The 24,840-nt window shown below is 38.6% G+C and overlaps 1 protein-coding gene across 1 annotated transcript in view; it reads right to left on the bottom strand.

Annotated features, from left to right (window-relative positions):
• Nucleotides 1–23,424, bottom strand: part of LOC136874214 (CCAAT/enhancer-binding protein zeta) — a 129,956-nt gene extending 106,532 nt beyond the window's left edge. The window contains exons 1-7 of the mRNA XM_067147859.2: nucleotides 23,100–23,424; nucleotides 22,899–23,007; nucleotides 13,644–13,835; nucleotides 11,418–11,692; nucleotides 5,991–6,136; nucleotides 3,777–3,912; nucleotides 394–596 (exon numbers count right to left, since the gene is read on the bottom strand). Coding sequence (XP_067003960.2) covers nucleotides 394–596; nucleotides 3,777–3,912; nucleotides 5,991–6,136; nucleotides 11,418–11,692; nucleotides 13,644–13,835; nucleotides 22,899–23,007; nucleotides 23,100–23,207 — 1,169 coding nt within the window. The 5' untranslated portion in view covers nucleotides 23,208–23,424. The remainder of the gene's footprint in view (nucleotides 1–393; nucleotides 597–3,776; nucleotides 3,913–5,990; nucleotides 6,137–11,417; nucleotides 11,693–13,643; nucleotides 13,836–22,898; nucleotides 23,008–23,099) is intronic.
• Nucleotides 23,425–24,840: the final 1,416 nt, after the last annotated feature.

The following is a 24,840-nucleotide window of genomic DNA, read 5'->3' as shown; positions in this document are numbered from 1 at the left end:
TACGTTGTGTTATCTCTCCATCTTGGGGATTTCTGTGATCTCCAAGGGTATTAGAATGCTGTACAGCACCCCTTGCCTGTGATTGTGTCAACTACAGTGTTAAATTCCAGGAGCCTAGTAAACAATTACGTTACAGGTTTTAACAGACCTATGATGTTATTATTCTGAACAACAAATGCATATCTTTCTACTGCGCGGAATATCCCTCAGTGTTGCCAGGCGTAAGAGGCAAGGAGGACAGCTTATTTTCACATGCAAATGTACCAAACGTGTAAGACCCTCAGCTCTAACTTTTGGTTATAATTTGTTTGTAAAAATATCCAGGGTTTATTTTCCATTTTTTGTAATTAGATAAACACTGAAAAGACTGAAAGACATGGATGGAAAACTCACCTGTCAGATACAGCACTGGTGTAGTCAGCAACCTGATAGAGCAGACGAAGGGCATGCACACTGACATTGAAGCTGGCAATGTGAACTACCTTGTACACAGTCTCAATCTGCTCTTCAATCCCCACCAATTTCTCCTTCGCAAATGGATATGCTCTATTGACTCCCATCAATAAGGCACTCATAAGGCGAGTGTCAATGTCACCCTAAACAAGAATTCATCAGCTGTTACTGGGATCAGCTCATATCTCAACAAGCAATATTTGTGTGGAAAATTTTCACTATTTGAAATGAAACATCCAGTTTCTTACCACAGTCAAACTAAAAAACACAAAACTATTCATTTATTTTACTTATTAGTGCCTTGTTAGAGGGAGGCAAAGTTATAGTTCCAGACTCTCCCTTTCACTTAACCACATTATGTTTCAATCTCAAATAAACAAAAGAACTTTTTTAGAATTTGTTTTACGTCGCAGTGACATAGATATGTCTTATGGCAACAATGGGATAGGAAAGGGCTAGGAGTGGGAACAAAGCGGGCGTGGCTTCAATTAAAGTACAGCCCCAGCAAGTGCCTGATGTGAAAATGAGAAACCACGGAAAACTATATTCAGGGCTGCCAATAGTGGGGTTCAAATCCACTCCTGTATATCCCGGATGCAAGCTCACAGCTGCGCGTCCCTAACCACACGGCCAATTCGCCCGGTAAACAACATAATTAAAATAGTTAACATTAAAATACAATAAATAGAATAACTGAAGTTAAATAAATAATTAATGAACTAAATATGAAATAATTTAAATTTCAAACATAAAAATAAAATAAATCAAAATAAGTTAATTTTAATGAATTTAGAAAATGAAAAACATTTGAACCTTAAATTAAAGAAAACTTAGAACATTGTTTAGGAGCATGTATAAATACAAAAATAAAACAAAATACTGAAAAAAATGTTCCTTGGTGATGTGATGTTGTGTGGCATCCGTAGGCACCTGATGCAGGTCTTTCTAGTTGATGCTCATGGGCTACCTACATGTCTGGCTGTAAGTATCTAGGTGTTAATATAAGGAAAGATCTTCACTGGGGTAATCACATAAATGGGATTGTAAATAAAGGGTACCGACCTCTGCACATGGTTATGAGGGTGTTTAGGGGTTGTAGTAAGGATGTAAAGGAGAGTGCATATAAGTCTCTGGTAAGACCCCAACTAGAGTATGGTTCCAGTGTATGAGACCCTCACCAGGATTACCTGATTCAAGAACTGGAAGAAATCCAAAGAAAAGCAGCTCGATTTGTTCTGGGTGATTTCCGACAAAAGAGTAGTGTTACAAAAATGTTGCGAAGTTTGGGTTGGGAAGAACTGAGATAAAGAAGAAGAGCTGCTCGACTAAGTGGTATGTTCCGAGCTGTCAGCGGAGAGAAGGCGTGGAATGACATTAGTAGACGAATAAGTTTGAGTGGCGTTTATAAAAGTAGGAAAGATCACAATATGAAGATAAAGTTGGAATTCAAGAGGACAAACTGGGAAGGGGAGTTAGGGATTGGAATAACTTACCAAGGGAGACGTTCAATAAATTTCCAATTTCTTTGAAATCATTTAGGAAAAGGCTAGGAAAGCAACAGATAGGGAATCTGCCACCTGGGCGACTGCCCTAAATGCAGATCGGTATTCATTCATTCATTCATTCAGCAAGCATTGAATGTTGTTGCTGCTGTCGTATCAGTATACAGTACACAGGTGCAATGAACGGTGACTAATGTGCCGTGAATTGGATCACTGCATCGATTCAGTAACGTGAGTGGAATCAAATGAATCGATTCAGTAAAATGAATCAAATATCCCATCACTAATTACCACCTCCTCTCAGACTTTTTCATTCCTAAACTTGTCTTTCCTGGTTTCTGCATCATTTCCGTATTTAATTTCAGTTACTACTCCCACACTCCCACAAGTTCCAACCCATTTCCCTACTCCACCTCCTCCTAACAGCAGATCACAAAACTCGACTGCGGGAGCGTCAATCGAGAGCTGGACTCCGCAGTCAGCAAACACAGGAAGGTCAAGCGGGCCACACAACGTAAGTTATTTTCGTCATCAAAAAACTTGCTTTAAATGTTCCTGTTGGTTACAGTTCTTTTTAATTTGGTTTTCCTGTTGGTTACAATTCTTTTTTAATTCTTAAATTGGTTTCATTATCCACATTACAGATTATGAATCAGATGGTTCAACTTCACTAGCAACTCACATAATGTTAGCCTCTGACTTAACAAAATAATTGAGAGTCAACAGTGTACAGATATATTTGAATTGCATCAAGAGGCAGTGAGGAAGTTACAACAAAAAGACCTCCAGTACAAAAACTTGTGTAACGATCATGACCTCATATTTTAATTTTATCATGATTTTTAAAGAAAAACTCTTTTTAACAAGCACTGTATACGATCGTGTGTCTAATGTATTTTAGATCACTATAATGTATTTTACTGAGGATGACCCTATGTTGGGTTAAAACATGACTAATTAAAAGCTCATCTTAACTAGATGTACATTACGTATTGATCAGGAGGATAATTAAATACGATTTGACAATTTGTAAAAATGTCTAACAAACACGTGTCACTGTTGCTCGCCATCAGCTCCAGCTGGATTTCCATGTTCTACATATGCACAAACATCGCATATCTCATGTAGCCATGTTCTGGGTCCTTCCGGGAGCAGAACGGACCACAGAACACCTGGCGGTGATCGTTCACCAACGATCTCAAACATGCTAGCTTACCTCTGAACTTAGTAGAAACCCTTGCAAAAGGCTAACGATAATGGAGAGATATCATCAGGTTAGCACAGGATAGGGTGGCACAGAGAGCTGCATCAAACCAGTTTATGGACTGATGACTTAAACAACATCATCATCAACAAATATGCACAACAGCATATTAGGAACTGAAACTGAGTATACTACTCTATTTGGATGGAGAGGATGGAGAATTGACAGTGTGAGGAAAGGAGACGATGGAAGACGAATATTTGTCTTCATTACATTTTGTTGCTCTTAAGTGGTTCTTTTTTTTTTCAAGTTGCACCGACAAAGATAGGTCTTATGGCAACAATGGGATAGGAAAGGGGTAGGAGTGGAAAAGAAGCAGCTGTGGCCTGGTGTGAAAATGGGAAACCATGGAAGACCATCTTCAAAGCTGCTGACAGTGGGGTTCAAACCCATTACCTCCCGAATGCAAGCTCACAGCCATGTGCTCCTAATCATACGGCCAACTCACTCGGTAGGTAGATCTTACTTTACTGGTACCCCCCTTTTGCACACTATGGACATTCAGAAAGAAAAACTAACTTTATGGCCACTACACAAGGCTATTATTAGATACTTACCCTCTTCAGGCAGGCTTTGAAGAAAGAAAAATATAAGTTGATGAGATTAACAGCCAAGTCCATGTCTTCTCGTGATAGTATAAACAGTGTTAGGAAACATATTCCATAATACTGAGCTCGGGAACTGACGTTAGGTCTGGAGACAATTAAAAGCAAAACATTATATTACTATTAAACTTCACATTTCATTTATTTAGTCAAGTATAGGATAGAGCAAGAAGGAAAAACTTGATAAACAGAATATTAGAATATGATACAACACTTACATTGAATTTCCACATGTGTCTCCACCATCACATACATCACACACCCTAATTTTTAATATGGAATTGCATGAAAGCCTGCTCTCAGCTCAAGGTTGAATTGTCTCCTGTAATCCTCCCCGTATCTTAGTCGCAGTAGCTCTCTCTCCTTGTTTCGTAAAAGGCAGGTAGGTAATTCCAAATCCTAGAATATTTCCAGACCTAATGAGCTAAATGGAATGTGACCCTGTTGAACTGGCTGGAATTTCAATATACTGTACCAATACAACGTATATGCGAGATGCAAGGTATAAGATCGAATCCAGTGTATTAAGACACCAGAATTTGCTTTCCAGCATGACTTCACTTATACGTGAGTTACGGAAAAGCATTCCAAGTTTTATAACATAGTTTGCAGGGAAACACAGTAATCATGCAGCGCGCCGAAAATTTAATGGAACAAATTTTAATGCAATTAAATATTCAATTAACAGTTTCAGGTAAATAAAAAACATAACTGTATAGCAATCTTATCACTTGTTTATAACAGACTGTTGCTTTGTTCATTTTAATTATAATAGTAGCCTTCTAATGTCAATATTGCAAATACTTTTACCAATTATTGTAAACTCCTCACTCATTGCAATATCTTTAAAACCAACATTATACAAGTCTTTTATCATATGTTAATTTTAGTTCAAGTCTCTCCAAGGTTTTAAAAAAATTAGTGTTATTTCATTTATATGTAAATCAGGTGCCTGATTTTATTTCAAGGTTAAGGCAATGGCTGATGACGCCTATATACAAGGCAAAACATGTACCATTCTAGTTAACATGTCAATGTAAATCAACAAAGACAAGACTTATTGTATTGATTAGGTGGTCAAATTAATAAATTAACTTATTGTTATTATTTCAATCAAATATAATCAATACAGATCAAAAATGATATTTATCACATGTAATATTAATAACTGCTATCGACCACGTTATTTACGCATTTATTAAGAAAATGTGTTATCCTCTTTCATTTCGAATTTTCTATAGAGAACAGCAGTCGACGGGTATTACTAATCGACTCCATCATCCCCTTCGAATGTCGACAAGAGAGCTCGCTAGTGGACATAGCGAGGAAATGATACCAAAGGTGATTGATTGTACTAAGCATAATCGCTGGGGTGCATAAATATCGGTAACAAAAAATTGTGCGCGCTAATCGCTCATAATAACGGATGCATCAGTGATAGGGCTCTTGCTGTAACCATAGGTTAATACACGGTTTAATACAGGACTTTTGAAGGGACAGACAAAACTTGTCGTTATAATGGTATTCTCGTTATATGCCGTACTCGCTATAGCAGACTTCTACTGTACTTTTCTGCACGCTTTAGTACTCCTTGATGCAGACCCCAAGAACACCAGGAATGAACTATGGGACCAAATTACCCAACGGCTCAGAATGTCTGAAACTCAAAGGAAAACTGTGCTCTGGCCATGCAGAAACCTAGACTGCATGGAAGTCATGGAAGCCTATGGAATGGGACTAGAAGATCTAAGACACCTGAAGAAAGGGTCCTGTGAGAAAGACATGCCTTTCATGACAGTAGTGAACACCAGACAACAAAGAGCCCACAGAACTGCACTCTGTCCTCACACCAACATGCTCACATCAATACACATAACTTGATCTAACACTAGTCAGCATGTATGCCAGAAACATGGGCAAATTTTTGGCATATGTATATATCATGTTTTAATTCTTCCACGATTTCTTATTTTTTTGCAGTATTTGCTGTATTGTACTACTCACATTAATTAAGAAAAGAAGATGATGATGCTTGTTGTTTAAAGGGGCCTAACATCTAAGGTCATGGGCCCCTATTACGAAAAGAAAGAATGTTGATAACAGTTCAAGCATTTTAGGTTTTTCTTTTCTCAAATCTCCACATCTAAAGATCTAACTGTGACTCACCTGAAAAGTAATTTCTCTATCTCCTGCATGACAACAAATTTCATGTTAGGGTGTTGCTGCAGAAGTCTGGTCAAACAGTGTATAGTCTTTGAAGAAACCTTTGGACTTGGATCACCTAATTTGTTAACAATACATGTCAGCAGCAACTGTAACATAAAGATGACAGTGTTGAGTAATGATCATCACCAAAAAATTCAAAATGATAAGAGAACTGGTAAATATTAATGCCTAATGTTTTATTGATCTCGGCATATGATATTTAGTTATTCTGAATCAGCAAGAAAATGCAAATTTGGCTAACAATATAAAATTATGCATTTTCTTGCCAATAAATGTTTAATCCTTGGTTTCCTGCACAACAAAATTCAAATTTTCACAAAGTACCATAAACTATAAAAATACTTTTCATAGCTGTTTTGAATTAGTAATAAAATACAAATTTGGCTAAAAATAGGAAACAACACTTTTTTGTGACAAAGTTAAATTCCTGGTATTCTGTACAAGAAACCCTGGCTATCAGTTAAGCAATACCTGGGTAAGTAGTTCTTTACCCCATCCTTCACGACTCTATTTCGTCTTTGCAAAATTTGTATTCTTGTGACTAATTGGTGACACTAGTTTATGAAACAGTCCCTGATGCTATAATTCACAAAATTCCCACGGTTGGATCCATTTCCATTTGAACCGATGATTTCATTTAACACCCCCTTTCTTCTCCTTATCTTTCTACCTATTCTTTCCCTCTTTCATGTCTCCCCATTGCCCTTTCTTCATCTTTCCCATCATGATTCTATTCCTCTTTGACTGTGATGACTTTGTTATTCTATATTTCCTGACTCACTGCTGAGGAAACATCACACTTCCAAGTCAATATGGTAGTAAGAACTGCTGCTAAAAATTGGACTACTGTAAACCCACCCTCACAGCTGAAAGACTGAGCCCAACGATGAATTCATTGCTGACAAAATGAGACACCTTCTCGGCCTGCTTCCTGACAAGATTCTAGCATACAGAGGAAAGACTTGCCACGACGGGAATCTAAGGAGAGATTAACTGTCCTGCTATGCTGCAACAAGAGTGGCATGGAACAGGTTATCACCACTTGTCATCGGCAAATCAATGACATCTCAATATTTCAAAAAATGTCTGAGGCTTGGTGTGCCAATATAATGCCAACAGTAATGTACATGGAGACGTCCTTCTTATATGATTTTTGTGTGCACTCAAAGCCAAAAAAGGGAGCCAAAAAACTGCAAAATACGGTATTATTGTTAATCAACTAATGTGTTGAAAACCTTGTAAATACCGTCGTGTCTTCAAATGCAGCACAAATTAGTTACTGCAACAGGGAAGGAGGAAGATAATTCCATCACCGAATTGGGCGGCCACAAATTCAGAGTTAAAACATTCCACAGACTAAAGTGAGATGAACTGAAAAGATCCATCAGCATATGTCCGGCTCCATGGCTAAATGGTTAGCATGCTGGCCTTTGGTCACAGGGATCCCGGGTTAAATTTGCGGAAGGGTCAGGAATTTTAACCATAATTGGTTAATTCCCTGGCACGGGGACTGGGTGTATGTGCCGTCTTCATCATCATTTCATCCTCATCATGACGCGCAGGTCACCTACAGGGGTCAAGACAAAAATCCTGCACCAGGCCTCTCCGGAGGCCACATGAAAAAAAAAAAAAAAAACATGTATGTTTCGACATGCAGCAAGTACAGTTGTTTTCAAAATTATCCATCAATGAAGCCCAGTATTCACGGCAAGTAAGTTGCTATGTGTTTTGCATTACAGTAATTAAAAATTAAACCCACCGAGCTCAATAGCTGCAGTCGCTTAAGTGCGGCCAGTATCCAGTATTCGGGAGATAGTGGGTTCAAACCTGAACCCCACTGTCGGCGGTCCTGAATATGGTTTTCCGTGGTTTACCATTTTTACACCAGGCAAATACTGGGGCTGTACCTTAAATAAGGCCATGGCCATTTCTTTCCCACTCCCTAACCCTTTCCTATCCCACCGTCGCCATAAGACCTATCTGTGTCGGTGCGATGTAAAGCAACTTGTAAAAAAAATATTTTTTTTTTAATAAACCCCTCATTTTTATGTCTGGATAAAGAACGAGGCCGGTTGGGGCACAGATGAGATCACTTCATGTTTTTACAATTTTCTGAAAAAGTAAACATTCCCCCCTCCCCCAAGAAAATCGACATAAAACTTTTCAAGATGGCTGTTGCAGCCAAACTAGAAATATTCATTTTATTCATGTTCTAGTATTTTACCTACTTACAAAAGCTCCTCAGCAGTTAAAGAACATTCCAGTTTTCTTCCCTGTCAGGGGCCATTCATTCCTACCTGCAGATAAAAGTTTTTGGTGTTGATGAGAAACAGCTCCGAAAATACTCTGAGCTGTAGACACCTTGGGACTATCAAAATATTCATCAGTCACTGGGAGAAGTTCATTATTTAGGAGAAGACTGGGACATGAAAAATTTCAAGCTATTTCAAGTTACAGAGTGAATAGTTCAAGAAATTAGATGGCATAAATGAAATGAAACAAGTTTTACATAAGAAGTATTAAAAAAAAAAAAAAAAAAAAAGAAGGAAGGGTGAAGCTATGAGATTTAAAATGGAGCCCACTATCAGTTTAATGACCCTTCAAAGAAATCCATGCTCATCCTGAAACAAGAGAAACCGATGAACCTTGTGTCATATTCATTTCAAATTGCATCCATCAGCAGAGTGAATGAAGCAAAGATTAATGACATGAAAAACATCTTGAAGAAATGTTTCGGAGGCAACTGAAGACACAACTGGGATTTAGAGTTTTACTTGCACATTGTTGATGCAGGAACTGCTGTTGGTGACAATGAGCAAGATTTCAATAGAGACGTATGAAACTGTTTGGAGCAAACCAGAGGCATAAACAGAATGTAAAGTTTGTGAAAGTAAAGAGTGTACCCTCAAGCTACTGTTAACAATAACAGTGTGATTTTCCACTTTAACAACCTAATTGACCTGCATTATAAAGTGCATGTAATAACAACAGTGGTTTCTTTTTAATTACATAGGAATTTGACCAGTTACATGTCTCATTATCAACCCGATTACCATATTGTGAGGATCAAACCGTGTTATATTCAGAACCAATTTTGAAGCAATTTCATTTTCAGCAGATTCTTGATACACACCTAATGTAGTTATACTTCTATTTGAGTATTTAGAGATAGTGTACATTGTTTGTTTGTTTGTTTGCTACCAGTTTTTTTGCTGTTCCAGTAAAATTCTGTTCTGTGGACATAACACAGTTTACAACAATACTCCTCAACTCATCTTTTTCGTTACTACATAGCTTTAATTCTATCTAGGTGAGTGATATCTTCCAATAAAAAGTTATACACAGCAGAGTACCTTCTTCTTTCCTGGCCATATATGTACCCATAAAACGGGCACTCCCGAGTACACTCAGGATTAGCTCATCTGACTCGGAGAGAGTATTGCTAATATTCTTGCACTAGATCAAGCAACACTTCACTTTCCCTTAAAGCAGCCTCGGCAGTTCAATTCCATGTTGCCTTAGCACACACTCTTCCTCTCTTCAGCTCTTAACACAATGCTGTCTGCTCACGTATCAATACGTGTTTTCAAGCACGGTGCTCTGCAGCCGATCACGTATAAATACGTGTTTGTGCAAGTCTATCTTCTGACGCCATCTAACGGTTATTGAGGAACTATTTGGAGATTATCGTTGATGTGCCTAAATGGTAGAAAAACTATGCTTCTTTCAGTACTGGTTTTGCCCGTTTTAGTGCGTCAGTTGCATTTGTTTTTGCCTTCGAATATCTTCCGTGTATCCATCAATGCTAGTAAACAAAATGGCAGCCCTGGTAAACAAAAACAGTGGACTGACTCCTGGTGATATTATAGGCCTACATGAATTATACGCTGATAATTTGTCATATGTTTCCCGTGATTGTGAGGAGAATGAAGATGAATTGTCTAATGATAATTCTAGTGCTAGTGTCATGCATTTATGTGGAAGTGATGCGTTGAATGACACGTTTATTGCACCATGTGAGCAATGACCTGATGCTTCAGATAGCAAAGATGGTCTAGATGTAAGTACTGTTGATAATATTCTCCCTATTTCTGGCAGTGAGTGGCCTAACAGGATATTATACTGTTTTTGGAGTCTTTCTCGTGGACGCCTGGCGTTAAAATTTTGCCGAGTGAACCTGAAAATATAGGTTGTGATGTCAAGTTGTTCATTTGTAATGATTTGTTGGCATATATGGTGGAGGAATCAAACAGATATCAATACCAGAATGAACCGAGATATAAAATCTCACCAAAAACTTTAAAGTGGACAGATATGACTGTGAATGAATCTAAAATTATTAAATTATGATACCCTGCAATAACTCCACGTCTCTGCCAAAACCTTCCGGCCACAGGGGCCAGTTATACGTCAGATGGGCCGGACAGCAATGTGTTAAGTGGCAAGAGCTTCCTGTACTAGATGGTGTTCATCACATCTTCTGACATGACCGTACCAGTGGAACTGTTTTTATTTCAATGCAAAGCAGTGTACCATTCCTATAAAAATAGAAACTGCTAGACTGACAGTATGTAATTATCGATATTCCATGATGATGTTACTTTTATGGGCTCCAGCGCAAAAAGTCCTGCCATGCTTTTACAGGCCCCAGTGGAAAAGGTATGTACTCCACACATTTTAATACTCTCTCTCATCTTTAGTAATGGAAGATAGAGCTTTCATTGTATTTACTGTATAGGCCCTACTACATAAAATGCATGCACATTGAAAAATAAGTGTGAAGCAGTTCCATATCCCTATTTGGTAGGTTTGTTTTTAAAATTTGCTTTACGTCGCACCAACACAGATAAGACTTATGGTGACAATGGGATAGGAGTGGGAAGAAAGCGGCTATGGCCTTAATTAAGGTAAGGCCCCAGCATTTACCTGGTGTGAGAATGGAAAACCATCTTCAGGGCCGCCAACAGTGGGATTTTAACCCACTAGCTCTCGAATGCAAGCTCACAGCTGAGTGACCATAACCACATGGACAAATCGTTCAGTTGATAGTTTTTAATTGGATATTCAATAGTATGTTTTTCTTGTTTAACAAATTCTTTTTGCCTTGTTGCCAGCAGAAACATTTTAATGAGGTTTTACTGTAGCTGTTCGCAGTACCAGAATTCAAACCTCAAGCTTCTAAAACCTATTATTGAACAGGCTTAACCACTTAAGAACAAAACTGGTTTATTTCAAAGTTGGAACAATAAGTATCACAAGAAATCACAATTATTCCTAACTTTTAAGTTAATCAAATTCAAGTTAATCAATAAACAACTACCACACAAACTAAACTGATAACCGAGAAGTAAAAGAAAAGTGTCTTACACTTTCTTGTTCTGGATTTCCAGCCAGTAATTTATACATAGCAGTAATAGCTTTCTCTTTGTTAGTTTCAACTGTATCTTGAGCAGCAGTCTGAAGTGCTTGGATGAATGTTCGATATAGCTCCTTCAACTGATCCTCAAAATACCAATGAATCAGTCTTGAACTTCTTGATGATCCCTTTAGCTGAGATACAGCAGCAAGAGGACAGTTCTCAAAGGTCCGCAGTTTTTTGTCAGGAACAAGCAGGTCCGTGAGGAATAACTCTGTCAGTGTTTCTGGCAAAGAAATATTATGAATATAATTAAGTTTTAAAATATAAAAGATCATTAAAAGAAAGAAGGCAAGTAAAACATAGTAAATCAAACATTAACTAGAAAAATACATAGCGTGTTCATTTGGGAAAAATAATATACAAGAAAACAGAACATATAACAGTTCAGAATTATCAAGGGAGGAAAAACTAAACAAAATATTAACAATTACTGCAAAAGCTCCCGTAATTGAAACCATCATTAACCAATGTTGTAAAGTATATTTGTTAAGTTATCTACCTAAATGTAAAGAACAAAGACAATGACAGTGAGTTACTGAGGCAGTAGCCCCGAGTCACTACCTACCCAGTGTCCAATCATGTGGGCCTAGAATATTAGTTAAGTTTTAAGAGCAAAAACAACAAGGGTGATTCACTGAGGCAGTGCCCTTGGGCCTTAAGTCACTATCCAGCCGGTGTTTAATCATGTAGGCCTAATCAGTGTTTGCTGAACTCTAAATATAGGCCTAGGTGTGTTTTTTTACATTTTGCCTTACGTCGCACCGACACAGATCAGTCTTATGGCAACGGTGGGATAGGAAAGGTCTAGGAGTGGAAAGGAAGCAGCCATGGCCTTAATTATAGTACAGTCTCCAGCATTTGCCTGGTGTGAAAATATGAAACCATGGAAAACATCTTCTGGGCTGCCGACAGTGGGTTTCGAACCCACTATCTCCTGGATGCAAGCTCACAGCTGCATGTCCCTAACCGCATGGCCACTTGCCCAGTCAGAAATGTCCTTTTTTGAAAAAAACTCAGTATAGTACTTGAGAATAATAAGTTACGTACATATTGATTTTGTTCTAGTATACTGGTTTGACATTTTGCTTCTGTAAATTAGTATTATAACTTAAATACAATCAACCAAAACAATTATTTCAATGTAAACTACTGTACGGGTCGTTTCCTACTATTCGATGTCAAAGATCACCTTTTACTTATTAATCAAAATCTTGAATACAAATCGCTTAACACCCCTTTATTTCAGTTAGCGGAGTTTTACTGTACATCAAATCATTCTATGGAATAATAGGGTATTTGACTGAACAAGAATAAGTGAAAATTGCATGACAGATACCTTGAGGTTCCACCTATTCAATACAACTTCAAATCTTTTGTAATCTTTAAGATTCAATACAACTTTTAATCTTTTGGAATGTATAAGATTATAAGTTGCATTGAGTAGGAGGAACCTCAAGGTATCTGTCACACAATTTTCAAGTAATACTCAGTCAATACAGACTAAAATGAAGTTTATAATATGCAACAAGAACAGGTGGGAAAAATCTTAAAAAGCTGACAATCCAAAGTCATAAAACTCACTTGAAAGTGAACATAGAATAAGAAAATATCTGGTAACTCTGCTTAGTACACTGTTGACACAAAAAATTATCAGTCCTTTTCTGTATGAGAGACAGTGTCATAAGTAAGGTGGACATGACTACAGTGGCTTATCTGCTGGCTGTCGATCCAGTCAGTCAAGTTTCAAATACCAGTAGATTCTGGGTTGGAATTTTCACCTAAAAAATAAAAAAATTGTGGGGCTCCAGAAACGGCATACACACTTCTCAGACTAACAGTCAAAATTAGTCATGAAATACTTCATATAAGCTGAAGAAAAAAGTGAAAAGTTCCCATCAAAAGTGAGAGATATTCAACAGGCTCTAATTTAACAACCCTATTATGTTTCAGAATGGTCAACCATAACCAAGTAGATAGTTCCCTGGAACTAGAACAGGGAAACAACAACAGCAGCAAAATAAATCTGAAGGATGGGTGATGATTTGAAACAGTCATCCAAGACAGCAAGCACAATCTATATTATCTTTGTTACATAACAACTGTTGCCAAGCATGGTATCATATCATCAAAAACTTTCCTATCACACACAACCGATGTAATATTAAACTTCTTACCTATAACTGTGATGCATTCCTTTTTCTTTCCAACTTTAACCATGTTGACCAAGTTTCGCAGGGTGGACAAATTATGAACTGGAGAATTCTGGATCATAATCGTATTTGCTGCAATTCGGTCAGACACTGTTCCTTTTGTCATGATAGTTCGTAACCATTCATAGTTTGATTTTCCAGGTAACTTGCTACTTCCTAAATCAAACAAAGAGAGAAATAATATTATCATTTCTGAATATTACTAATCACAATACTACCAAAAGGTCAGTTTTATCATACAATGGTTCTTGTTCTTAAATTAATTTTTGGGGCCGAAGACCTTCGATGTTAGGCCCCTTTAAACAACAAGCATAGGCCTAATCATAATTATCAAATTAATTATTTTAACTTTCCACGCTAGGTAGGAATCATCACATATTTTAACTAGCTTTTGCCCATCAACTAATAGAAAATACCTGAGAGTGGGCACATAACACCACGATCAGCAAGAAACGCTAGTACCGGTGAATGAAGTCAGAACGGCCAATCCGGCAACACTGGCAACACTGCACCTGCGTGGCAGCAGGTTTTGACCACCTGCTCCCAACGTTGTTCAGTTGAGCATCGTGTGTATGCCACGTAAGACCTGTCTGACATAGTGTGTGTTTAGTGCATTGGCTCTGAACTGAGAACAGGGACATGAACGACCAAAAGATCAATGTACAGTTTTGTTTTAAGCTTGGCAAGACACCGAAAGAAACGCACGCGATGCTGGTACGTGTTTATGAAGATCAAGCACTGTCCTTGAAGTGTGTGTTCAAGTGGTACGCCCGTTTTCGAGGAGGCCAGGAAAGCATTTCTGACAAACCCCGTAGCGGAAGACCGGTGACCACCGCCAGTAACGAAAACACTGAGAAGGTGAGGACATTAATTACGAACGATCAGCGATTAACTGTGCGCATGATAGCGGATGAACTGCAGATTAACCATGAATCCATGCGACAAACCGTTACCTAGAAGTTAGGGAAGAGGAAAACGTGTTCTCGTCTTGTGCCACATCACTTGACTGACGATTAGAAGCAGGCACATTTAGAGGCTTCACAGGATTTTGTCGAAATGGCAGATGTGACACCAAATTTCTTGATCTGTATCATCACTAAAGATGAAACATGGTGTCTCAGGTACAACCCTGAAACGAAACGACAAAGCATGGAATGGCGTCCTCCGGGATCCCCTCATCGGAAAAAGGTCAGAGCCGAAAAGTCACGCATCAAAACGATGCCCATCACCTTTTTCCATAATCAAGGCATTATCCACAAAGAATTTCTACCTGAGGGAATGACGTTGAATGCTGCACGGTACACTGAAATTTTGACCCGTTTCATGAAACATCTACGTAGGGTACAACCCCAGTACGCACAACAAGGTTCATGGTTTTTTGTCCATGACAACACTCGCCCACGCACAGCCAATATCATCAAACAGTTCATGGCAAAAAAGGGGGTGGTGCAAATTGAACAGCCCCTATACTCGCCAGATCTCAATCCTCCAGACTTCTTCCTATTCTCACGACTCAAGCTCGCTTTGAAAGTAAAGAGATTTGACGATATTCCTGACATCCAACGAAACGTGAAGAGGCTTTTGAACACCATCCTAAAGGAAGCCTTCTTGCAAAGTTTCCATGACATGTATAGCCAATCTTAGCAGTGCATAGTTATGGGAAGGGACTATTTCAAAGGACAGTAAGGTCACTGCTGTGCATTGTTCATCTATGGGCCGGTTCTACCACCTACTGGTAAAGTAGCGCGTAATTTGCCCTCCGCGTAAAAGGATGTTTCCGTTCGACCACCCCCAGGTAGCGCTATCGGCAGCATAAATCGTAGTTACCCGGCGCGTAATTTATCGGCCACTTCGAGGGCCCGATAAGACTTTACCTGCCGGGCAAGTTTTGAGAGTTGAACATTATTAGCTGTATTTCTGGTGACATACAACTTAAATTAGCTTAGTATACTGAAAAAGCATGATGCTGTAACAGTGGCCGATATTGTATTGCAGGATCTTGAACATTAATGCTTCCCTTGTGTTGCAACGGTCACACCAGCCTCTCGCATCGGTAGCTTAGTAGGGAACACATTTTATAAGTCAAGCTTTCGTAAAGAAACTTTAAAAGGATATAAAATCAAAATATATTTGGAAATAATTTCAAATGGGCTTTAATTTTCTACTTTTTCAGTTTTCAGAGACGAGGTATAACTTAATGTATGTACCCTAACAATGTAAGTGTTCTCGTAGCGTAATGGCTAACACGTTTACTTTGTAATGTGAGGTATGCAGGTTCGAGTCTCTATTATGACAAATCTTTTTTATTTCCATTATTAGCGTTGTGTTAATCTGTATGCCTCGTTTCATACGTTCTTTTGTTAACAATATATTTCATTGAAATATTTAATCACAATATTATATCTACTAGGAAATTGCTTTATATGTATGCTACGGTACTTATAGAAAGTGGTGTTATGATTAATAGCACATAGGACTGTCGCCCAGGTAGCAGATTCCCTATTAGTTGTTTACATAGCCTTCTTGTAAATTATTTTGAAGAAATTGGAAACTATTCCATTCCCGAATTCCTCTTCCTATGAATGGATATTTATCCCGATTAGTTCTTTACATTTACAGTACCTTCCAACTTTATCTTCATAAAGTTAAACATTAGAATGAAATGCTTTATGTCCGCCTCTGTGGTGTAGTGGTTAGCGTGATTAGCTCCCACCCCCGGAGGCCCGGGTTCGATTCCCGGCTCTGCCACGAAATTTGAAAAGTGGTACGAGGGCTGGAACGGGGTCCACTCAGCCTCGGGAGGTCAACTGAGTAGAGGTGGGTTCGATTCCCACCTCAGCCATCCTGGAAGTGGTTTTCTGTGGTTTCCCACTTCTCCTCCAGGCGAATGCCGGGATGGTACCTAACTTAAGGCCACGGCCGCTTCCTTCCCTCTTCCTTGCCTATCCCTTCCAATCTTCCCATCCCTCCGCAAGGCCCCTGTTCAGCATAGCAGATGAGGCCGCCTGGGCTAGGTACTGGTCATACTCCCCAGTTGTATCCCCCGACCAAGAGTCTGAAGCTCCAGGACACTGCCCTTGAGGCGGTAGAGGTGGGATCCCTCGCTAAGTCCGAGGGAAAAACCGAACCTGGAGGGTAAACAGATGATGATGATGATGAAATGCTTTATCAATAAATGGAAGCATGTGGAATTAAACGATGTCACAGAACTAGTTGCAAATAGACCATCGTGGAGATACTTAATCAATTCACAGAAGCCTGCAGATAGAATGCTCAAAGGCAATCAGTCCGTAAAGAAGATGTGCGTGCGTATATAGGCCTACGTATATGGAAGCGCGTAAAAGAGAGTTAAGAACAACGGCAGGGAACGAAAACATTTTAAAATGTAAATTAGAAATACAATGAAAACCTGTGTACCTTCTATTACGGAGCGAGCGACTTGATCAATCTACTACGAGAATACTGTTCAAAAAGGATTTTAATCCCAATTAGGTATTGATATTGAAGATCATAGATTAAAATTACGAAACTCTTAAGACTCCCCTTATTAGGCTTTTTGGTGATAATCAGCAAACGCAAGCACAGGGAAATAAGACAATCGAAATGAGTTTCATGCATCTGACGATAGATAGCACCACACTCGAAAGCGAGAAGTCGCTGAAAATCAGTCTAGCCAACTTCGTATATCGGTGTCTAGCTCCGGGTAGCTACCTAGCGCTTGCACGGAGGTGGTTGGACGCAAGCCAAAGTACCAGCCGATTTACACCTCCAGGTAGTTTACCTCCCGGGCAGCTGCCAGCCACTTTACCAGCAGATGGTAGAACCGGCCCTAAGTTGATAGTACAGGACTATTCACCAAACTTTATTGTCCGTAATATATACCACTAAAACTGAAGAATGAAAACAACACACATGATGCTGGAATTTGGTACTTCAGATTCTATGCAGTGAGTTGCAACTGAAAGTAAGAATAGTTACACTTTAACATGCTATTACTCGTACCTCAAAATGGTACATAACTAAAACTGAAGTCTCATATCATCACTTGTGTCACAAAAATTTACTGTAGATCATCATCATTAATTCTCTGTTCCAGCAAGCCAGATGCAGGTATTTACAAGCCTCTTCAAGTTCATCCTGTCCATCCACAGCACATGTTCTACTTTTTACTGCCAATTTACATCACATTGTTGCAGTCTCTTCTGAAAATTCACTTTTCCTAACTATCATGAAGTCTCTCTCTGGGACTCTTCCCGAAAACATTCCTAATTGGAGCCATCCTTCTCATATGTCCATACCATCATAATTTGCTTAATTCTAAGGTTTCCAACAGACTCTTGTCCAATCCACGTTGTTGGTGGATATTTTCATTCCTTATTTTATCTCTCCTTGTCTTTTGGAGAAAAGAACAAAGGAACTTAATTTCACTGGCTTGTAGGCAACTTTTTGCAGATCTAGTCAATGTTGCTGCTTCCAGTCCATATGCTAGAATTGGCACAAGATACGTTTTGTAAAGTGTGAGCTTGGCAGCTTGGGGAAATGAGTCATCCCAAAGTAGTTGAAGAACGGGAATGGTAGAAATTTTATTCAGCTTGTATTCTGTTGCCTATTTCTTGGTTTATGGTACTGTCAGAAGAAACAAAGCTCCCTAAGTACCTGAAGTTATTAATAATATCTACTTCTTCATTTTGGACTGTTTCAGTATTTCAACTCATCACTAAACCAACAGTTTTAGTTTGGCTGATCATCATTCCCATTCTTTCAAATTCTTCTAGCCAAACATCTAGTTTAGCTTGTTCTGCTTCTGTCTCACTCCACAGCAATAACATCATAACATCATCAGCAAATACAAAAGTACATGCGTTGTCTGATCATTTTCACTGCTTTTATAACCTCACCCATTATAGTAATGAAGAGATAAACAACTTCCTTGTTGGACTCTGCTCTTGGCTTCAAAACAACTTGGTCTGCCTCCTTGAATTTTCACTCAACTCTTTGTTCCTCGATATAGTTATTTTACTCAAGCTATAATCTCATCTGGCACTTCTTTACATCTCAGACAATTCCATACATTGATAACCAAAGCTTACATGCAATGCACATCAAACTGACTGGCCTGTAATTTTCAGCTTTATGTCTATCACCCTTTCCTTTATACACAGGGGCTACTATAGCAACTCTCCATTCATTTGGTATAGTCTAGCTCCTTCATGCAAACAATAATCAAATAAGTATTTCAGATATGGTACTATATCCCAACCCGTTGTCTTTAGCATACCTGCCAACTTTCAAAAAGAGAAATCCGAAAGATCCTTAAGCTGAAAATTTTTAACATGCGCATGTGTAACAGTCTTGAGACATAATGAAAAAGAACGGCATGGGGGGGGGGGGGATTATAAACAATACTAATACAAGTCAAATACAGTAGAACCTCGATGCATTGTTCCCAGAACTGCCGTTTTCCCGTATTCATTTTTGAATTTATTTGGTCCCAAAAATGTTTCATGTAAACCAATGTTAAATTTCCCCACATCCATCGTTTCTTGAACTAGCGTTTTATTGCATCGATCATCGAAAGATTATTTGTCCTCGGTCACAATTTTCCCGCATTGATCGATCGTACATAAGAAAAATATACGCAATTTTTTTTATTTTAGAGGGACTGCTCAATACTCTTAGCATATAATAGTGGCAACTTGTTATGCGAGAATGTACAAGCGATTCGGAGTTGCTAGTCTTGAACAAGGATCTTGTAGGCTGCTGTGCGTAGGTTATTCATGCGCAACCTCACTACGAACTCCCTGGTGCCAACTAACTTCTCCTCGGCCCACTAACCGACCATTAGCAGTATTCTTATTTACTTGAATTAAAACGTAGACGTCAAACTCAAATTCGCCACAATTTTCTGTGTTGGTATAGACTGGCTAGGGCTGCCAATTTTGTTGGAAAAAAGAGAAAATCGCACAGTGCGCCAGATACGTTTTACTTAGTCACAGGGCAATTAATCGCGTTGTACCTTGTGGAGTGTGTGGGATGCTAGAGGCCTGTTGACCGCTTTGTTGCCCTCTGCCCAATAGTCTTGTTACAAGCCAGATCTAACTAAGCCATAGCCTAGTCTTGTAACTAGTTCAGTTCCTAAGTTGGCATCTTCACACAAGCCATTGTGACATCGTTCGAGATGCGCCGCGTTGAATTTCTAAGCTCTGTGACATCGTCTGTGCTAGGCTATGGGAGCCGCGTTGTGTTGGGTATCTAACCTATCATTCGCAAAGGGTCTACGGAATCTTTTCCTAAATACAGGTTATAGCTGTAATATCCACGTATATCTTTAATTTGCAATAAGAGAACTGAACTTAAAGGTTATCAATTATTACAAAATGTGCAAAGAAATGTGAAATGCAACAGCATAAAACTCACACTTTTTATTTTCATCTCGTAGGCTTATATCATGGTTGCAATATTTTGATACCGGTATGTATAGTATGAGCTAAATGGTTAGCACATGTTGGCCTTTGGTTCATGGAGTCTCGATTAGGTCGAGGATTTTAACTTTCCTTGGTTAATTCCAACGGTTCGGGGGCTGTCTGTTTGCCAAATTAAACATTAGAATTTATTCATCCTAGGTAGGGCCTCATTTTCATATGCGCGTAGATCGCCTATCACGCGACAACTCAAAAGTTTATAAGTTTCATTTCCGTATTGATTGTAGCTACAACATAAGATTTATTCTGAAGCCTCCACCTTGTCAATACATTTGTTTACATACTATCATTCACAGTACCGGTTTCGACCCTTCAAGGGTCATCCTCAGCTGACAATTACAAATATAGTTCTTAAAAAAGCATCACAATGGGAAATATTGTACAGTTGTGACAATTGTCCGATTCAACAGACCATCTAAAACAAATGATACAATTAAAATAATAAAATAAGTCCTCTTTTCTTGGATTATAAAAGTATTACGTAGTATAAAAAGACATGTCATTTGCAAATGTTTTTGTTATTTTGATCAGCGTAAAAACTGGAACTTGCAATGTTATGTATGCACTGATAGTAGTATTCTTGAAGTGTCCACTATTTTTGCGTTAAAACTTATGGCTAATTGATTAAAACATTTCGGATGTTTATTCTTGTGATAACTATATTGTTTATTTCACCGTGTTCCTCTGCTGGTAGTATGAGCGTCTTGGAATGACTTAGACACTCTTTTTGAGGAATTGGGTAGTTGTCTAGTGTTCAGTTTGAGGCATTGTCAATATATATGTACAAGATTCATAATATATACTAATGCTGAGTTGATAATAAAATGCGTTTTTAAGAATACAAATTTTTGTTTTTAGTGACGTGCTTCTTAATTTGATGTTGTATAATTTTGTCAAGTGTCAATTTGTTTTACAATACTTGACGTCTTGAATTTTGAAAGATAGCGTGAAGGCTTCTTCCTTTTATGTTGTAGGCCGTATTTATCTGTAAGTAGAAACGAAGTGTGTGAGAAGTTGCGTCTACTAGGTTTTAAGTTAGAGGTAAAAGAGTGTGCGTTGTACTTACAATAGATGTTGACACTGTTGTGCATTACACGGCAGCACGTTGAGTACTGTTGCGTGTTTGTCTAGAGCTGTTGCTTGTGGCTGCGGAGGGGAAGTTTGAAGGGGTAGAAGGAGCGGCTGCTGGGAGAGTGAGACTGGAGTTGGGGGTATCTCTTGGCGGTTCTTTTATGTGTGTCGGGTGTTGCTTCTTAACTCTTTTTAGGTAATTATTTTTTAAGAGGGGGATGACTGCATCAAAAAGGATGTTGGTTTTTTCTGTGAGTTCGTTCAAATTAAAATTTGGGTTGACATACTGATCTAGGTTTATATAAAATTCTTCCATTATATTGAGTAAGGGGCTCTTGGGGTTAGTACTTAGAATTTGCATGTCATTTTTAATATTTGTAAAGGACACAATCCAATGCAGTATTAGAGAAACAAAGCTGGACTGCGACACAGTGTTGGAGGAGGAGTGGTGGAAAGACTAAAAAAGTGGAGACGAACCATATTTGCCCCTACCAGGCTATAGCTGGATAATGGGAAATGATGATGATGATAATGACGACGACTTATGTTGCCAACTAGACTTTTCGAGCATGTGACTCAATTGAAGACAGACCATTCCTCAAATTTTATTTTGTGATTTTCGTCCCCGTTTTTAGTATGACTACTGTGCTTTCTGACTCTGAGATCCTCAACCTCGCTACAACCTTACATTTTATCAACATCATGTTGCACATGTTTTTGTATATTATTTTTTCATTGTGTTTTTTTTTTATAACATTCTTTTAAATTTAACTATGTAGCTTTTAATAAGTTCACTGAAGATGGCTCTAAACTGAAAAATGTCGAAAAATAAAAAAAGGGTTACCCCAAACACGTAAGTAGTTTTTATTTTTGCATGGACTTTTCAAACGCCTCTCGTATTGTAATTCATATCGGCAGGCCTTTACTCAAGTATTACCAACGTTAAATGAATAGTGTGGCCAAAAAAAGAAAGTGGTATTTGAAATGTGGATGACCGTTTGTGATAGATAGGTACGGCTCAGGTGTATGAACGTAAGTCTGGATACTGAAAAGACCATACTACTGACAAGCCCATTGGTCTGGAATGGTTAGGTCCAGCTAGTAACAAGATCATCGGGCTGGGACCTAACCAATCCAGACCAATAGTTTTGTCACTACTCAGGTACTGTCACAGAAGGATACCAGAACGTTGTGGGCTGCTTTGTAGCGCTAACCTGGGGACTAAATGCCTGCAGATCCCCCTTTGCTTGCTCCCAGCCCAATGGCCTTGTCACTAATCAGACATGACCAATCCAGCCCAATGGTCATGTCAAGAGCAGACCTAACCAATCCACACCATTGGCTTTCCATGTTGAATTTTAACTTCTCCTTTGCAAACTAGTTAGTGAAGATTTGCCGAGTAAAACTCTCAAACGGTGAGTGTCACTGCCGTTCCGACCACTGGTTACCCATCTGGATCAACGGCGATATTTAAATGCATACCCACATATGAAAGAGAAGGGACGGAAATGACATCCTTCGTCCGAGAGTTTTACCATGTTAAGATGATAACATTAAAATAAGCAATATTTCACATATGAAAGAGAAGGGACGGAAATGACATCCTTCGTCCGGGAGTTTTACCATGTTAAGATGATAACATTAAAATAAGCAATATTTCACTCACTGTTGCTATAAGCAAGATCCTCATTTTCCAGGGCCCTTATAGCTTCTGCTCTTAACTCCTTGATCTCGGAATCTGAGAGCGTAGAATCTCCAATGTAATCATCTGAAGACTATAAAAATCACATTCCATTTTAATTCTTATACAATTAACATATAGTTTAATTTTATACGAAAATAAATGTAACAAAAATTATTAACTTACACCTAAGGATGAATTTTCGTACCACTTCCTCGTCACTTCAGCAACTTCGAAGAATCCGTCATCAACTGACATATCCTTAACCTTACTTTTCTTCCTTATTTTCCCCATTCTGTTCAATACTTACTGCGATATACGGTTTAACAGCTCAGTTTAAATCCTATATTATTAACAAAAACTCAATGTCGTACACGCCTTGCATTGCAGTTATTTTCTTTCCAAACATAAAGAGCATTTCCCATAGTAAAACCCCACAAATCCCATTCAATACACAACACGACCACGTGCAAAAGCAGCTGTGTCGATCCAAGCCATCAACCAATCGAAACTTGCGTAGTCGACATTCTTGTCTTGTCTTGTCTTGCGGATATTTATTTGGGATTGAAAAGACTATTTCCCAGTCACAAGATCATTAATATGTTACACTTATATCACAAAAACACACGTTTACAACACAAATGTCCGATTTTAGCGGGATCACACGAAGATAGATGCACTTAAGGAAGTAAGATTATATCGGGTATGAGGAGGGTTATGGAGGTAGTACATTCGGGACTGAGCAAAGACACAAAGAACTTAGTAAGTGACGCTGTACGAGATCGGCAAATAATAAGAACCTTGAAACAGTATCTACTCACCAGGGACATTGAGAAGTGCCACCTCATAAACATGTCGGAACAAAACCAACTGCAAAACTAAATCGTGATTACAATTTTATACGAGTGTTATCAAGGTACTCATTTAAAATAGTAATGATCGTAGGCGAAGGTTGGTGCAACAAAACTGAAAGTCTTGTAGGGAAAGATATTGGAACTTTAAGTAGTTTCTGCATCAAAATGGTCTGGTGATGTGCATATTGGGGGCAATGAAAGAACAGGTGGTCACTATCGCACTCAGATTCTCCACAGGAACAAGTTGGGTCGTTCGTAATGTGAAATCGAGTTAAATATACTGGGGTGAGGGCATGATTAAATCGTAGTCGGATGATATTAGTAATGTGACGTCGTGTATACGTACCATTTGCAAACCACGGTAGTGTGGGAATACTCGGTTGAAGTTGGTAGTAATATTGTCCTTTTGTACGAGCAGATAATCGCCATTGTGTGCGCCATGTGTGTTGAGCTGCAGCTTTGATATTTGGAAAGAAGTCGAGAATCGGAATTTTGATTTGTAATATATTCGCGGTATCTGCACTAGCATCTTTCGCTGCTATATCGGCCATGTCATTGTCTACGTGCCGATTATGCCCTTTGATCCATATTAACGTTATAACAAAACCGGATGTTTCAAGTTGGAATAGAAGAGATTTGACTTCGTAGACATATGTATTTGTATGAGGGGCGAGTGAATGCAGAGCTTGTAAAACACTTTGGGAATCGCTGAATATATTTATTTTTTTGGATTGTAACTGTTGAGCATATACAAGGGCCTGATATATGGCATATAATTCTGCTGTAAAAATAGTTAAATTATTAGGTAACGGATATTTAAAGCTAATGAGTAGTTGAGGATCGTAAAATGCCGCTCCGACTCCAGTATTAGATTTTGACCCATCGGTAAATAGGTGGTAATCTGGTGTAGTTATGGAACTTTTAAATTTCTTATGAACATTTAATGTGGGATAAGGTGCAGCCAGTGATTGGGTTGATGCATCAGAAGGGGCAATGATAACAGAAGGACGGAATGTTTGAATATTATAGTGGTATGAATACGTATTAATACGTGGTGTACGAAATATAGTTTC

This window comes from Anabrus simplex, chromosome 1, assembly GCF_040414725.1.
Source record: "Anabrus simplex isolate iqAnaSimp1 chromosome 1, ASM4041472v1, whole genome shotgun sequence".
Classification (NCBI taxonomy): Eukaryota; Metazoa; Arthropoda; class Insecta; order Orthoptera; family Tettigoniidae; genus Anabrus; species Anabrus simplex.
Note: the sequence above shows the minus strand (reverse complement) of the source record. Positions and strands in the feature narration are given on the sequence as shown.